The sequence below is a fragment of the Alligator mississippiensis genome, chromosome 1 (assembly GCF_030867095.1).
Source record: "Alligator mississippiensis isolate rAllMis1 chromosome 1, rAllMis1, whole genome shotgun sequence".
Lineage (NCBI taxonomy): Eukaryota > Metazoa > Chordata > Crocodylia > Alligatoridae > Alligator > Alligator mississippiensis.
The window spans coordinates 266,357,664-266,375,204 of NC_081824.1; the positions used below are offsets into that span (position 1 = coordinate 266,357,664).

Here is a 17,541-nt window from a genome sequence, read left to right on the forward strand (position 1 = left end):
TGGGTAGTTTTAGTAATAGGCTAGAAAAGGATTTGTATGGAATGGTATGGATATGGATGATCCTGCCTCAGGCAGGGGGTTTGATTACTAGATGATCTCCAGAGGTCCTTTCCAGCCCCACTTTTCCATCATTCTGTGAAACTTCTGCCAGTTTTAAAAAGCAAATTTTCTCTCAACAGCTCCTCCCCTTCCCCCTAAAAAAAATTGCCATGGAAACTCCATGAAATTTACCTAAAATACAAAAACATACCTTTTGCTTTATTGGTAAAGTGTTTAAAAATCCATGACCACTTAGCTTCTCTGTATTCTTATTACCTGCTGTAACTGAGATGCAATACATTTTCTCCCTCTCTATTTCCTGTTTTAAAATTTAAGTATTCAGTCTAGGAAAAAAAAGTCAACTTGCCCAAAAAGATTAACTTTAGGTCTCTTAAAACCCTGGTATAAAAGAAATAGCACTATTCTCCAGGTCATAAGTCACACAGCATCTACAGCACAAAAAACTAGAAAGGAAGCAAAGCATGTTTAATCTTATGTCTTTAGACTACATTGCATTGTGAGAGGTTAGGTCCTTCCCTCTGTTGCTCAAATTCTCTGGCTAAGGAATTAAGTGCTCTGACATACATTTAAAAGAGTCCACACAACAGGAGTCCACTTGCTTTTTAAAATTAGTTTCTAAGCAGTGACTTGTATTAATACAAGTTTTATGCGTAAACAAGGGAGGCTTCTGGAAGCCCAGGGGCATTCAGTAAGATGCAGTCCAGTACACACTGGCTCCACAATTCTTAAATTAGAAAAGTGTTATTTCAAAGATTTTACTGCCTGTTGAGAAAGTAATTATAATTTAATTATTTATGTTATTTTTCTGCTGCAGGAACCGTTTGGAAAGAATGAGCCTCCACATTTGGTATGTTTGCAATTTAATAACACCATTTCTAGTACTGAACTGCATTTAAAAGGAAACACAGTTAATATTGAATTTTCCACCGTTGTTGCCTCAAATAATAGCTTCAGTGCTATTTTCCTGTTGTACCGTGGTCTCTTTCATGAGGAAGCCTTTATGTGCTTGGAGGTTAAGTTTGCCAAAGATTTTATTCATTGTGTTGTTTCAGATCATACTTCTTTTTTTTTTTCCTGACTTAAATGTGCCAGATCAAGTGGTTTGGGATCGCTTTAGATCTTGGCTGTCATTTATTTTCCTAACCTTCCTTCCTCCCTTTGTCAGTATGTAAAGTACAGAATTATGAAACCTTGACTTTATTTATGTATTTATTATCTTTCTGCCATCTCTTTTCCTACATGCTGTTATTTTTTAAAACTTTGTACTTTGGCAAGACTCCGTTTTGTATGTCTCTTTTCTATGGGATGGAATAACAACTGCTCCTTAGCTAGAGCCACCGTTCCCAGCCAACCCTGAGCTCCCTTTACTGATCTTGACTGAGCACATGCAAGTGATGGAAAGCAGCGTTGTACATTCTCATAAACTAAAACAAGACTTGTGAAATCCAGTGACAGAACTTGTTTGTTAGGAAGGTTCCTTGTAGAGCGTTCAGGTTGTACAGAACAGATTAGTTCCAGTTTCATTGGTTTTGTAAGGCAATGTTACATCCATAATAACGTGTGTATCCAGATTTCCTAAATATAGAAACTGTTATGCATATATGTGTTCATCAAATGCAAGTCTTGCCTGCTGCAGTGTTTTCTTCTAGCAGGCCCCATCTCAATCCTTTATTTTCAGTTTGACTTCTTTTCTCTCTTCTTTCATGAGGACCTGGGATCCAGTGCTGATATGAGAGGTGATCCAGTGGAATTTTCTCTCTCTCTTCAATACACCTTTAATAGAGAAAAATTCAGAAAACCTCATGTAAAGCAAAAATGTTTTTTGGGTCTTTTTAAAAAAAAAGAGCCCTGAAAATAGAACAATCTAGTTTCATTTAACTTAACAATTCTGTCATTTGAATATAATTTTCTATCTCTTTTGCTTATTGTATAGATTTGTGTTGTATACAGGCACATGGAAGATGTACAAATTGCATTACTGAAGATAGCCTGACCAGACCCTTTCTTTACTTTACATTCAGCTTCTAAAATTTGATGATTAACTCAGGCTTGCAGGAAACATTTCCAGTTTTAAAGACATAATTGGTATATTATTTTAATCTCAAATTCCAATTTCCTGCTAGCTCTGTTCATACAACAGTTTGCAGCCAGGTCTGAAGACTTGCAGATACTTTCACAAAGGGCTTGGTAAACTGTTTCAGAATAAATCAGTGACTCTGAATAAAATAAATATTGATCCACACTTTCTCCAGAGGTCCCAGACAGTGCAAGTTTTTTTCCCTCTTATCCTCCACTCCGGTTTTCAGACCATCTCAGAGGATGTTCTCATGATAGTCTCAGATAACCTTGCACACCCCTAAGATTCAAACAGATAATTACAAATATTTGTATTTTGGGGTTCCACTCAAACTATTGGAGGTGCACCCATCAACAGTAATGAGTGCCTGTTCCACCTCTTGTTTTTGTCAGAACACAAGGAAATCCTTTATAGTATAACTTGAACTATGTACAGTGTTGCTTGTTACATTGCTTTTTTCCACAGAAAGATCCTGCATGTGTTAATTTGAAGGGTTAATTTGATCAGGTTTAGGTTGTTGCAAGCTAATGAAGGAAGAGTGCAAGTGACTGCTGTGTTCCTATTGTTAGAAGTTATTTCTTTAAAAATACCATACTTCACAATGACAAAGGGGTTGTGAAAAACTTTCTAAGATCACTTAACAACTGAGAGTAAGTCAAAGGCAGTATTTGAGACAAAAATATCAGTAACTTTACTCTCATCTGCCAGAAAAAATAGTAACAGTATTCATGTTTGCAGCAGTTGCTTAATTTGGATCTTCAAAAAGTGGCATCAGAGTTAGAGAATCTTTAACCCAGATGGAGTTAAAAGAGGTTTGGTTTTGTTGTTTCTTGTTTGTTTGTACTCTGTTTAATCAGATTTAGGATATGTTATTTTCTAGACTGTTGTAGCTGTGGACAGACTGTACAGATGCACTGGTTAACACTTTTATAAATTTTCTGAAGTGAAAACCATGACATCTCTCCTCTTCTACTCTTTTTCTTAGGGGAAAACACAGCTTTTTCCTGAGTTTGTTATTTAAAATATATGATCTTCACTGCCATAATCTTTTCAAAGATGTCGCAATATAGAGCATGCATGGCAGGGTGGAGGAAATGACTCTCAAGGGGCTATTGGACACAAGTTCTTTTCTTAACTTTGTCACTGACTTACTGTATGGGTTTGGGCAAGCATATTTTTCTTTGTGCTTCAATTTATGCGTTGATAAAATGGAGAAAATATTTGCCTTCCCTGTCTTAAATGCTTTAAAATCTATGGATAAATAAAAGGCAAATTATAGCCTAAATATCAGTTTTATGGCTCAGTAATGCCTTTACATTAATAGGAATATCAGCCTCAGTGTTTTCATCACAGGTAGCTGGCTTGTTTTCCCCAATTCACGGTTTTCATTTAAGGACAAAATTAAGCTTCTCTTGTTCTTTCTAACAGGAAATATATTAGTTTCTTTTAAAAACATAAACTTAGATTTTCCATAATATCCTTTTCTAATGCTTGTGTTTGACTTTTTCACTCTATGGGTACATCCACACATGCAGGCACATGCACTTGTAGCAGCTCAAATAGGAGCAGCACCAATTTGAGCCAGAGATTTTTGCCTCCGCACATGTGCCCAGACATGCACTTTGGTGTGGACCAAGTTGTGCCACTTAGGGCAAAATAACCCTGCCTGGCTCCTCCCAGATCTGGATCCAGAGGGACCTAGAGCCTGGGGCCAGCACCTGTGCTGGCCCCAGCAGTATAACAACCTGCTAGAGGCCCAGCCAGTTGGTATCTGGGGACACTATCCCTTGTGCCAACTGGACTGCTGAAGCAGCCCTAACCTGGAATGGTCCCTGCCCCCTCTACCAGCTGCAGCAGTCTGCTGCCTAGCTGTGACCTGCTGCCACCTGCAACAGCATCCACCCCCTTGGACCTGCAGCCCTATGGCTGCACGCCTGCCAGACCCAGATGGGGTGCCCCCGCTCTGCCATCTGGGCAGCTATTGTCCTGATGTGCACCTTGCAGTGGCCCGCTTTGAACTGTCCAAGTGTGTATTCTTTGCCCCAAATGGCCAAGAGGTCAGCCACCTCATCTGCCCTCCAGCTGGGTCCCCAGTGCTGGCCCTGGACAGGCTCCTCTGCTCTTGAGTGTCACCACTTTTCTCACCAGCAGAGATCCTAGTGTTTCCTATTTAAAACTTGCAAATTCTCTGATAAGAAACCCAAATTATCTCATTAAAATATCCAAAATTGTGTTCTTTCACTATTAAAATGAAATGCTACTATATGGAGCAGGTATGGGAGAAATCTGGCCTGCGAGGCCCCTAAAAAATTTAGAAAATTAATATTCATTTGCCCTTGGTTCCTGTCAAAAATGACAGGAACCAAGGGCAGTAGGACCCAGGGGAAGGCTGGCGGGCTCCCACAACAGCAGGGCCCACCTGGCCCTGCCCCCACCAGCCGGAAGCCCCAGCAGGGGCTTCTGGCCTGGGACCACATGGCTGCCCTGCACCAGAAACTCAGGTAAGGGGGGGACCCTGGGCAGGGAAGGAGCCTGGGGAAAAGTGGCCAGCTCCTTCCTCTCCTTGCTGGTGCAGTCCGGCCCGGCTCCACAGACCCCTGCCAACCTGTGCCCTGCTTCGGGCCCCACCGGTGCTGGCCCTGGGACACTGGGCCCAAAACATTGGGACATTGATCCCAAGATGGTGACCAGGGAGCGGAGCACCTGTCAAGGGGCGGGGCTACCCATGTGGCCCTTGACAGCCTGCCAAAACTGGGTAAGCGGCCCTCCACCTGAAATAATTGCCCGCCCCTGATCTAGAGAGAGAATGATCGGGCAATGTTCTATCGATATATTTACAAGTTTAAAGCAACTTGGAAGCCTACCAGTGTCTCTGTCATCATAATAAAATAAATTCTAAATATCTATACACTTTGACATTTACTTTTGGATTTTTTGTCAGAAAAATCAGAGCTGAACCTACTCCCTTCACTTACCAGGGTGTGTACTGCTGAGCACCACTGATATGCCAGTGCCCTGCCCCTGCCCTGCCCCTCACTCTCAACCCACAGCCTGCCCCCTGTGTCAGTCCTCTCACTCCTGACCCACAGGGCCAGGTATGTGGGTGATGGGTTTGTGGGGGTGGCCTGGGGGTGGTAGACTGTGGGTGGGGCGTGCTGTGTGGGTTGGTCTGCTCAAGGGGGGGGCCACAGGGCCCAGATGCTCCCCCACAAGGCCCACAGTTCACCTCCACAGCAGCAGCGGCCTCCTGGCACAGCCCCCCTGTGTGCCACGGGTCCCGCACGCCGTTGCGCCAGGCCAGTTCTATGCATGCAGGACCCAGTCCAGTGCAACATGCAGTCCTCGCAAGCATCATGGGGCCCCAGGTGACAGCCTGAGTGGCCCGGAGCTGTCCAAAGGCACACGGTCCCACGCTGAGCCAGGTCAGACCCACGCAATGTGGTACAGGCAGTGCCGGGTACCAGGCGGCCAGGGCTGAGCCATGCTGCCCCATACCATGCGGAGAGCTGTGCCAGGAGGGCCTGAGTGCCCCGCTGGCTACTGTGGCTGCAGGGGGAGGGGCTGTGGGCCTTGCAGGGGACTGGTGGGGGACCCACCCCTCCCTTGCAGCCCCCCTGCACCCACTCGTCCCCAGCTCCAGTCCCCCCCAGCCCCCAGTCCCTGCATACCTGGGGATGGAGCCCGGGTCCCAGTTGCTGCAGCCTGCTCTGCTCCTTGACCCGCATGTGCTGTAGTGCCAGGGCAAGGGGCAGCCATAGAGGTGCTCTGGCTGGCTACCAGAGCATCTCTTTGGAGGACCCGAGCCTCCGGTTGCCTCAGGGCACAGTCCTGGACCGTGCCCTGCCCCATTTTTTTTTCTGCGGGTTTCTTTTGTTTTTTTGATACCTGGATATCCAGGTATCTAATTTTGAGCCTGTGCTGCAAATATGCAGTGCAGGGAACGTTTTTTTGTTCCCACGTCTCAAACTGCTTTGAGATGCGGGAAGAAGCATGTGCGGGCTTGCCTGCACACGCCCTATGTTGGCAAAGCAGATTGCATTTCTTTTCTTTGTCAGAAAATTAACCAAGTTGAGGCATGAAGGAGAGGGTAGCCTTGGCAATAGTATTAGTGTTTCCCTTGTATGCTACAGAATCTGAAACGCTATGTTATATTGGTACACTTATCTTTCTTCCCATCTCTATCTTTAAGTGAAAGTTTGCTTTGGTAGCACATGATACAATTCTCAGGCTCTTCATCATTATGGGCTGTGTCCTATTCAACACTTTGTTCTTACTTTTTTTTTAATGCAGCATTCTTTGATTTTTAGTAGGAGGTATCATACACCCAGTTTGCTGCCAGATTATAATTCTATGTCACTGCAACATGCTTTGCTAAGAATTTCTGTATGTAGAAAGGTATTGGGTTGGACTTCATGAGTTCATGCCACATCTAGTTCTCCCAGAATTTCACATCCTAGCTTTTAAATTCTGTCTGTCCAGTATAGTCACAGAAAATCTCATGGCACTTTCTGGCCTGGTATGTTTTGATGAATATTTCCTTTCCCTTTCTTGTGCTGAGCTCTACCAAAGATCTAGCTGTAGCTCAGTGTGGGCAAAATCTTTCAGTCTCATGATCCCTTTCTGTAGCAGTAGTCTTGTTTCGGCTGAATGTACATGTGTTACCGCTGCCACTGACATCAGTGGGAGGCATGGGCGATTTATGCCACCTTAGTCGGGGGGTCATGTGCCCCCTCTGTGACCAGTCCCACCAAGCAGGGTGGGCGGGGGTCCCCCGCAGGCAATCCTGCAGTCTGGAGGAGGGGAGGCTCCCCTGGGCAATCCCACAATGGCCAATCACCACAGCCAGTCGCTGTGCTCGCTGGAGCCACTTCCGGGAGTGGCTGCGGCCGCTTCTGGGAGCAAGCACTGGCCTATCGCTGGAGCCACTCCCAGAAGTGGCCACAACCACCGGAAGTGGCAGCAGCGAGCGTAGCAATCAGCCGGCACTTGCAGGGGGGGCACCAGCATTTCCGCCTGCCTATCGCCTAAGCAGCGAACACTGCCGTCAGGGCATGCACCAGCGCTCTCAGGGGGTACATGTGCACCTCCTTCGCATCGCCACTGGTAGGAGGATTGCAACCTAGCCCATAATTCGTAAAACACTTTGGGTTTCTTTCTTGAGAAAAAAGTCCCAAATAAATTGAAGATACTTGTTTTCTGGAGAGTCCGTTGGATTTGTAGTATTTCTGTAACTTGAACTGAGATTTCCCTGTGACTTCTGTTGCCTCTACTTACAGTAATAAAAATGAGTACGTTTGCTTTACAGTCATTGTTTGGTTTTGTTTTGTTTTGTTTGTTCTTGTAGCTCAAAGCTTTCAGTTGCACACATTTCCAAGGAGCATGTATAGATTTCACAGCAGAAGTTTCTGATTTTACATCATTCATGCCATGTTCTTTTAAGGTTCTTCGGGGATGGTAAGTGTGTTGTTTTAGTCACCACCATTTTTAAGTAGTAGCACTTTTTTTTTTAAATCAGCATTAAATTTCAAGTAGCCAGATGCATCTGTCACATTGCCATCTTGCTTTCTTGTATACCCACTGTCTTGCAAGTTTATCAACCATTCAGTAAAGTTAATTGCATTCCATTAACTCTTTGGTGCAGTCATTGGTATTTTTATACCATGATTTTCTGCTTTGGCTGCTCAACTAGTCTTAGGATTTGCTTAATTTTATTAGCACCTTTTTGTGCTAATATTGACAATTGGCTGAAGCAGTCAAATGCTGTTACATTTATTCCTTCAGCTGGCTCCTGCGTTACCAAGGGGAAACCACTGATAATCGCTGTGTGCTGGAAGAAGGCCTCTACACTGACCTCACTTCCTGTGGCTGCCCAACTGCTGCTACAATCAAGTCCCTCAGGCCTGTTGAATATGTAAGAGCTTTATTGAAAATATTATGTTATACAATTCATTCCCTAACCAGTTGTCTGCAGCAAGTAGCTGTCTTGAAACAGGGACTGATTCACAGGGGAAATAAAAAGATTGATTTCTTGACTTGTGGATTTGCAATATTAGAGCAGGCCAGACCACACATGCCCAGATACTCTGATAGCTTGATTATGTTTTGTATTTGCTGGATTCTCATTTGTTTTTTTAATGTTCTTTTAGAACAGCTCAAGTTTAGTATATTGTTTGCTATCAGTAATGTTGGGGGAGATATGTTTTGCAAAAGTATAAGGCACGCTTCTTCAAGTGGGCATCAAATAATGTGGCACTAATAATAAAGTGCATGGGTTTACATTTATATTATAGCATAGTGTAGCAGGTGAGAGTGCAGATCCCATTTTGATCTTCTTAAACACATGGGACATGTGCATGTCATGTCACTAGAAGTATGCAACTGCCCTGTGTGCTCCCATAAGAGGACATAAAAGGCATAGTGGCCAGAGCCTTCCCACACTCTCCTTTTGCTACCCATGGCAGCAAGACACAATCTACTAAGTAACAAATCCAGCCCTCTAGCTCAGAAATCTTCCTAGCACACTGGTAGGAAGTTACACAAATTCAGTCTATTTGAACTTGTTCTCCCTGGGCGCGTACAGATGTGACAATTTTGACTCAATGTAGCCACAGAAAGTGGTCTACAGCCACGACCAAACACAAGTGTATGGCTGAATACAGCTTCAAGAAATGCCAATCAGATAAAAATCTGATCTGTCATTACATGAGGGGGTCAAATTAAGATGTTTCAAAACAGAGCATCTTCTGTAACTTCTGTCTGTGCTGCCTGCCAGTCTGTCACTGTTTACATAATGGGAGTGGGGAAAAGGAGTAGAGGGAGTTCGGTCAGGGTGGGGGTTTCAGTCCCTGCTGGAGGGTGGGGTGGGTGTATTGGAACTCCTCCAAGGTTGTCCAATACACCCACTCAAACCTCCAGCATGGACTGGAGAACCTCTAGAAGGAGCTCCCTCTGCTCCCTTTCCTCCCTCCCTCCTATTTTGCAAATTTTGCAGCCTCATTTCTTGGGGAAGCCAGCTGCAGGCTGCAGCCAGCAGCTAGAGTCTGCTCCCCCCCTGGAACCAACAGTGAACTGCTTGTTCCAGGGGATCATTGTAACTGAGAAGGCTTCCTGGAGAGCGGTGTGAGTTACTGCAGGGAGCTGCGCTTCTGTCTGCAGTCCCTATACAGACCCCTCCATACAGGTTCTGCTACCTCCCAACCTTTACAGACACTCCTAAACAGGACTACTAACTGTTCTTGCTTCATAGCAGCCCTTCAAGCTGCAAGCCTTCTCCTCCTTGCAACAGGCTGTTAATGAGTGAGTATAACAGATGCTTTTCCTGTTTGGGTATGAGTCACATATCTGACAGGCACTTGGTATGCTACTTGTTTTCTTCAGGTGTTTACCAGTCACAAGTTTTTACCAGTCACCAGTCTTCATCTTAAGATTCATTGAAGTTGTTAGTTTTTTCAGACCCAAAGTTGTTCATTTCTTCAGACACATACCAAAAATAATTGTCTGCAGATTGTCTGCCAGCCAAAATGCAGTGTCAAGACCAGAACCTTAAACAGAACAAGTAGAGAAGTTGGCAATGCCACCGTGAAAACTACTAGCACTGGAAGAGGAAAAAGCATAAAAGTAGGGATTCAAGGCACAGCTCAATGGCATCACTGAGAGAGAAGCCACAGAAAGTTTGCAGGAAAAGTTTGTTAAACCCCAGACTAAATCCAGGGCTAGCAGCAAGGAGCTGCCTACTCTCTTGATACCAGCTCCAAAGACAATTAGTACCATGCAGCCATCTAAAGTTGACTCAGTAGTCACTTGCGGTACCAGCAAATGTGTCACTAAAAGAATTCAAACGTAATTGGAAACAATCCTGGTACTAATATAATTACCAGTACAAAGAACACCATATACTTTGGAACAACTCTTAAGAGAAATCTATTCCTTTTCTCTTTCACCATAACACACACTTTCTCTTCTTTCAAGAAGGAAAACCCATCACCCATATACCATGGAAATACCCAGGGTTTGTACTTAGAGGCCGTGTCCATACTAGCAGGGGCCTGCATTTGCAGCAGCACAAACAGTAGTAGCACGAATTTGTGCTGCTACTTTGTGGCACAGTGCACGCCCCTACCCATGCACTTTGCAGCGGGATACATTGTCCCATTGTTTCATGCACTGTAGGGGGAGCTGGCTGGGGCACAGGGTGTCTCAGCACAGTAGCAAATTTTGCCCCAATGCTGCAAATTAGCAGCACCGCACATGGTTTAACACGCGATGTTTGCAGTTGGTGGTACTGCAAAGGGGTTTGCGATGCCACAAACCATGCATGCTTGCATGTCTGGATCCGGCCAGAGAGCCTTGCCATAACTGTACTGGGATTGGCCAGCATCTTTATCGAAACAGTATGTTGCTTTGACCTTACACAGATTACCAGGAATCTTCTTTAGGAGCCCATCCCTGGCGCATTTCAAGAAGAATGCCACTCTCCAGTAACATGGATGCCCAGATCACACAGGGAAGAGTGCCAGGAGCTGCCAACATGAAACTGGTGAAACACCACCATCTGACCTTGCCTCCTTAGGACTTGTTTGTACCAAAGCAGTAACCCTAGCACTGATACCCATACCAGATCTGAACGTATTCCAAGATCTGCTTGTAAACAGAAACAGACTTCGGTCATAACTTGTTTGACATAAAGATACTAGGCCCAACTTTGAATTGCTTTTCTGATTAATGAAGTGTTACCTGCCCCTGCTGAAGCCCGGCAATCAGCCTGAGCCACCATTCCTGTCACAGCAAGGAAGGAAAAATGCTACCAGCTAAGGGAAAAGACAGCTCTCCAAGTGACCATGGATCCTTTGGATTTGATTCATGGTTTAAGCTTTTATAGTATGAAGGGTTTCACAGCTAGCTGAGGAGCCACAAACACCACCAGAAGAATCAGCCTTCAAATGGATGAAGTTTTTTCAATTAACAGACAGACAAGGTTCTACTTTCCTAGGAAGATTCAAGGGTTACCCTGTATTCCTTAGAGATCTGTGCTTAATGCTTTATTACAAACAGTATCATCCCCAGCTTTGTGTGAGACCAGAGGAACCTATTTTATCACACTAGACAACTTAATTTTGATTAACCTCTTAAGAAAACACCTAGAAGCATTAGGAAGTGCCAGGTCTTTCCTTTTTAATGACAAGTTCTGTACCTGCCTGGCAGGAACTTTGACAGAATAGTCAGGAGTCACATGGGTGTCTTCATATTATGCTAGACCCGAGAAGAGTCAACAAGCATATATATCCCCATAATTATACACATTATTACTCTCTTTTTGCTAAGAAACATTTTGTGGCTCTCAACTTGCAAGGCACAGCATTAGAACAGGAGGAGTGTTTGAATAGGTGGCTGTTTGTAGGAAGTTTGTATGGCACTTTCCTGCACTCGAGCTGGCTTGTACCTGTTACTTCAGTTCCCCTCTCTTGCAAACAGTTCATCTGCAGAACATTACAAAAGGAAGAAAAGTGGTAAACTTTACTTCAAAAAACAAACAAACAAAAACCTCCTTTAACAAACTGGAACGTGCTCATTATCCAGTAACACATTGTGTACGCCAAGCATATTGGGCATTTTAAAGGCATTGTTTAAAGTAGGTGTGATATTAAATGCACAACAATGAACTTCTGAGTAGTCAGTAACAGGCTGAGTTAAATGTATTCATTGTCCAAAGTGCATTAGACTTGGAACGCAGCCCTTTTTGTAACAGGATATTTCTGTTCACTTTTCCAAGAGGGTCGGTCGTGACTTCCCAGTTGAAATTACCATATAGCATTATCAAATTTTGTTCTGATATTATGGATTCCCTGGCACTGTTCAGCTTAAACACTGTACCGTTTATCAACCTCAGGTGCATATCTGAGTATCTCAAGGTTTATTGCCACATGTTGGAAAAATCTTAATCCTAAAGCTTCACATCATCTTGAGGAGACTCAATGTAACCCACAGTTCCCAGCAGCACAGCAGATAGTCTCTGCAGTAAAGATATTGGGGCAAAAACCAACCAGCCAGAGGTTGTCTGTCCTTTCCAAAGGAGTTAAGCACTCTCTTCAGCCCATGAATCCCTGAGCACCCCCAAAGATATTAATCTCTTCCCTTTCCATTCTTTCCAGCTCCTCAGATCTCCTTTTCTTCTCTCAGTCCCTATACTCTTCTCCCCCAAATCTTCCAGGCTGCTTTTTTTTTTTTTTTTCAAGCCCTCTGCCATTGACAAACTTATCTCCTCTGGACACCTACTGGCATGTCAACTTTTTTGATAAGCAACAGCCATTCAGGACTACTGATTCTAGAGGTCTGTCTGTATGTTGCCAGCCCTGGCTCTTAACCCTTCCTTCTCTGTGCACAGGCTAAGGAGGTAAACTGAGTCATACAACATCATAACAATGTGAACACAATGAACACAGAAATATCTGAATAAACCCCCTAGTTGGTCGTATACACACACATACACACCTGTGTATATTTAGCTCTGTACTGGGAGAAACAATGTGTGATTATGGAATACTGTTACTTCTTTACTGTTACAACATCTGGATCTGTTGACTTACTTTCTAATTTGTGACTGTTCAAGGGATGCTGTCAAGACATACTGTATTTTCTTACATACAGCATGCACCTTGTCCCTAAAATCGGCCCAAAATTGGGGTGCCTGTATTAAATAGGAAAGTTGATTGTCTGCCCTGGGTTGGAATCACCCTGGTTTGACTCTTGCTTCAAAGTGCAACAGCTGGGATATTACTGTTCGGGCTGCTGAGGGAGTCATTTGACTTTATGGCTCATTGCTCTTCGCTCTAAAAGTGTTAAGTATTCTCTCTTTTAATGGTCTTTATGTTCCAATAATCAAACTAACTTGACTTAGGGCACTTTTGCTGTTTGCTGGCTGCTCCTCATCGCTCAATTTCTCAAACTGTTTAGCTCAAACCCTTCAGCTCTTTTCAGAATCATAGATCCACCCATGAAGGGCAGTTTTCAGCAGCAGCTGGGGATTCAGCTTTAGTTATGCAGAACAGGGAGGATAAATCATCTGAAGATTAGGCTTTGTCTCTGTGTTGTGCAGCCATAATTCTGAAAAAAAATTCTTCGTTCTGATTTTCAGAGCCAAAGTGCATATTATATTTTGAAGGGTGTTGTATGTGAGAAAATCAGTATTTAGCATATGTTTTGGAAGCTTGAAAACAAGTTTTTTTGCCTGCCGGTTTTCTTGATGCAAATCTGGCAAAGACCTTTTAACTACGAGTCTCATGGAATTGAGGCTGATGTGGCCTACTTAGGTTATCTATTTCTTTTTACACACTAACTTCATTGAAATGAGCACATCTTGAGGAACAAAGTTCCCTCTGCAGTTTGGCTGGGAACAATCAGAGCAGATTTTATTGTAGGTCCCTATGGAAAATGCAGGGTGCGTCTGTGTGTTTGTGTTGGCCCAAGCACGTTGCTTCCATGGTGAATTCTGCAGGCAAAAGGAACAGGACTCCTGACATGACTCTCAAACCTCAGTATCATTGTAGTAGTATCACCAAAATACACTTGCTGGCACAGTCCTAAAACCTTCTTGCAGCAATACTCTAATCTCAGAGCATGTATGTTCATACTTGGATTGGTTGAGCAATTATGTTGTCTGACAGCTAATATAATTCCTTAAGTAATCCTTAAGTAATTTTGAACTAACCTAAAATGAACCGAGAAACTAATCTTTCTCCCCGTCACTTGCCTTTTTCCTAGTACCCTCAAAGAACAAGAGAGAAAAGGAAGGGTGGTTACAGGGCTCCTTTCCCTCTCTGGTGTGTGCTCCCTGACCACACGCAGCCCTCCCTCTGCTCCTTCAAAGAAAACATTTTTTTAAGGATTTAATTACTTCGCCATTCAACTTCCCTCAAACTCAGACTCAAGCACTCTGGCCTCCTGGGAATTTCCAGGAAGAGCTAAAGATGAACAAGAGGTTAAGCTTGTGTAGATAGGCATTAGTTTGCCTGTGCTTGATAACAAAAGGGTATCCATGTGCTCCGAGAGCATCTTAGGAACAGGAAAGAGCTTAGCAACTGCCAGGAGCTCATGTGGATTTTTACCTTAAATATACATCTGTGATGCTAAGAGCTGTTCCACAAAGCACTGCTTCCAATAGCTATGAGTCCACTTAGCTTTTTAATACCCCATGTTGTGGTGAAGAAGAATTTCATACAAGTATGTTGCTCCAGCAAGGTGATGTCATTTTCTTCAAAGGAGGAGCACTGCAAAAGCTGTGACTGCCCCTACCTGCCAGTCTCTGTGGGATGGTAAAAGAGCATTCAAACTAATAAAACAATTTTTCATTTGACCCTCTCAACCAAAAACCTCAAAGACCTTAATAAATGTTTATTAATATAAAATTTGTTGATGGAGGTGCTTGTATCTATTATACAAAGAAGCAAAACCCAGACACATTTGCCTTCATTTCATCCCCAATGCCTGAATCAGGAATTAGAGTCCTGTAGTCTAAACTCTGTTAGCAGGTCTAGCCATAGACATCCTGCAGTATCAGCTCACCTTGTATAGTTCCAGGAATTAATAAAAAGGAGTGGTGTACCACATGCATTTTCATGTGTGATGGGATGGGTAAAAATGAGCATGTTCCCCAAAGCAGTTGTGACTGTTCAGTGCTGTTGAGTGCTATAGATAAGAAGTATTGCCTCTAACTTTATGGGGTGAAGATGCCTAAAGGATGTATCTTGAAAATGGAGGTAGAATTTGATGCTAGTTGCACTCTATTTTTCATCAGGCATCTGGTTTTATGGAACTAATAAATAATATTATCTATAATATATTTTTCCATCTGTCCACTTGTTCCACCTGTTGCATGGATTTTAAGAGGATACAGAGTTTTTTCTAATGAATGAGAACACTTTGGAAGGGAAATGAAAGCTTGTGTGTTAGGACTTTAAAACAGGCTCTCGGCTCTTATCCTGGTTGGCAGGGAAAATATCTTACAGCTGCCTACTGCAGGCTTCTTATGCCTTCCTCAGGCACCTGGTACTAACTATTGACTGAAACGGGGCACTGAACTAGGTGACCTTGGATCTGAGCCAGCATAGTAATTCCTGTATTTTTACACTGCTTTGTATTTTCAGAGTTAAGTACAAACATTCACTAATCCTCCCAACATACCTTCGAGGGAGGTGGCTGTATCAGGCACAAAAGTTAGTTGATTTGCCCAAGGCCACACAATGAGTCATTTGACAGTTTGAAGCTGAGCTGTTAGGAGTTTCTGTCTTCCAGACCTGTATTAAGTTCACTAAACCATACAACCTTCCCACACTTAAGGAAGTAACTCTTAAACCAGACAACTGCGAGAAACTTCAGTGAGGGAAATGCCATCCAGTAAGTTATAAAGGCCGACAGTAGGAAAGAAAAGCTTTTCCAGGGATGATGTACTTCAAATATTTAATCTCCCATTAGTCTCTGAGATATTCCATTTATAGAACATAATTCATTGCAAACACAAAGGAAAGTCTTGCCACAATTCATGCTTGGGGTAGCAATTTAGGCCCAGTCCAAACCCACTGAAGTGGATGGGAACCCTTCCATTCCTCGTTGATTTGAATTTTTAATTCTGAAAATCTATTTAGTAGATTGCAGAGGTTATTTATTAATCTTTGTACTGGTATACGTGGATTGGTTTTGCAGTTATTGCACGAAGGAACTTGAATTTCTGATGTGGGGGAGGTTTCCTATGTTGGGATTCTTTTAAATGGAGCGGGAACATAAAAGGAAAATTGGAAACAAAAGTAGTTTGAAGAAAATTTACATTGTTTTGGTCTTAGTTTAGCGAGGTGAATTTTGGTCTGATTTGCCTTTGTTTTCTGAATTAAAAGTCTGTCCTAAATTCATAGATTATTATTCATCTGTGTTAAATGAAGGTCAGAGGGTTTGTGGGCAGGATTTAATGAGTTGGGAAATTAAATCTTTGCTCTGCATTAATTGAAGTTAGTGCTTGACTTAGTCCAGCAGTTGAAAAGCCACTGTGAAAAGAGAGATGGGGTTTGACGCAGAAGTAGGTAATGTATTAATATCAGAACGTCCACACCTGTTAAGTAAAGAATATCGTATTTAATAGTTCCTTAAAGACACTTCCTGAAATTTTGTAAACATAACCTGCTTTAATTACTAGAGCATGGCATGTATTGTATAGGTCTCCCTATGTTCTGCTTAAATGGCACTCTCATAAATTACACTTTTTTGGTATCGGTTTATTTAAGCAAGGCAATTCCTTTGAGAGATAAGCATCACTTTAAAAGAATTCTTCAGTGCTTCTTTCTTGTAGCTGACAGGATTTTCACAAAAGGTGCTGGTATAAGCAGAGCTGCCAACATTTTTTTAAATTCCTAAGACAACTGTAGAAGGAAGCTGGATCTGCCCTGAGCTGTGCTGGGGACTCAAATACCTGTGATTTTACTCTGGGCAAGTTTTCTCAACTTGCAGAATTCTCAAGGGATTTGGTGTTTATGTAAGCAGCCAGAACCATCTGAAGCCAACCCAACTGATGTCTTCTCCTCCAGCATGTTCTCTCCCCAATCTTGGGAGGATACAAGGGGCCTCCAGGCTTTTCTCTTCGCATCTGGGAAGCTTTGGGATTTCCCTGGTGTATTGTCTGCCCATTGACCTGCCTAAGAAATTGTTAAGCTTTCCCCTTACCAAATGAATTTCCTCTCCCCCCATCCCCTAATCTTACTGTTTATCTGATGTAAGAAGGGAGAAAATCTAGGCTGCTGCTACTACACTGCTGCCGTACTCCTCATTGACTTCTGGTTCTTGCGTAGTGGTCTCCATCTCCATTATCAGACAGAAATATAAAAATTCTGTTAGCTGACTGTACGTACGCTACACCACCAATAACCCAAGATTTTAAAAGGGTCCAGCAGCGTCCAGCCCACTATTATGGTTCAGTGGTAGAATCCTGGCTTGCTGTGTAGGAGACGTGGGTTTCATTCCTAAATGTGCATGTAATTACAGCCGTCAAGCCACCAAATGTCTGGACTTGGTCTGGCCTTTGGATACTGTCTCAATTGTTCAAATGAGGGATAGAAGATCTGGGCAACCTCCACTCCTCCATACTCTTGCCTAGACATACGTGTTGAAGGTCCTGGTGATCTCACGCATACACCATGATCCAGAAGGATCAACGGTTGCGTGTAATCAGTGTCCACAGTACATGGGAAGTAGCTTTTCAAGTGGCCACTCACTCCTAAAACTCACTTAATTTTAAAAGAGCAATTTTTTCCTTTTCTGATTCTCATCTAGAAAGTCCCTCTGAGTTCAGCCATCCTGTCAGTCTTTGTGCAGGTAAAGAGTGGAATTGAGAGAGTAAGATTGTTGCAGGTCAAAGGTGATGCTGG

The 17,541-nt window shown here is 43.2% G+C and overlaps 2 protein-coding genes across 2 annotated transcripts in view; one reads left to right on the top strand and one right to left on the bottom strand.

The window, feature by feature from the left end:
- CRYBG3 (crystallin beta-gamma domain containing 3) overlaps positions 1-17,541 on the top strand; it is a 155,092-nt gene that overhangs the window by 115,095 nt on the left and 22,456 nt on the right. The window contains exons 15-17 of the mRNA XM_059720590.1: positions 875-907; positions 7,482-7,591; positions 7,919-8,048. Of these exons, the coding sequence (XP_059576573.1) occupies positions 875-907; positions 7,482-7,591; positions 7,919-8,048 (273 nt within the window). The remainder of the gene's footprint in view (positions 1-874; positions 908-7,481; positions 7,592-7,918; positions 8,049-17,541) is intronic.
- The window catches only part of RIOX2 (ribosomal oxygenase 2), a 70,139-nt gene continuing 53,102 nt past the window's right edge, over positions 505-17,541 (bottom strand). Inside the window, exon 10 of the mRNA XM_059720593.1 lies at positions 505-1,833. Within this exon, the coding sequence (XP_059576576.1) occupies positions 1,825-1,833 (9 nt within the window). The 3' untranslated portion in view covers positions 505-1,824. The remainder of the gene's footprint in view (positions 1,834-17,541) is intronic.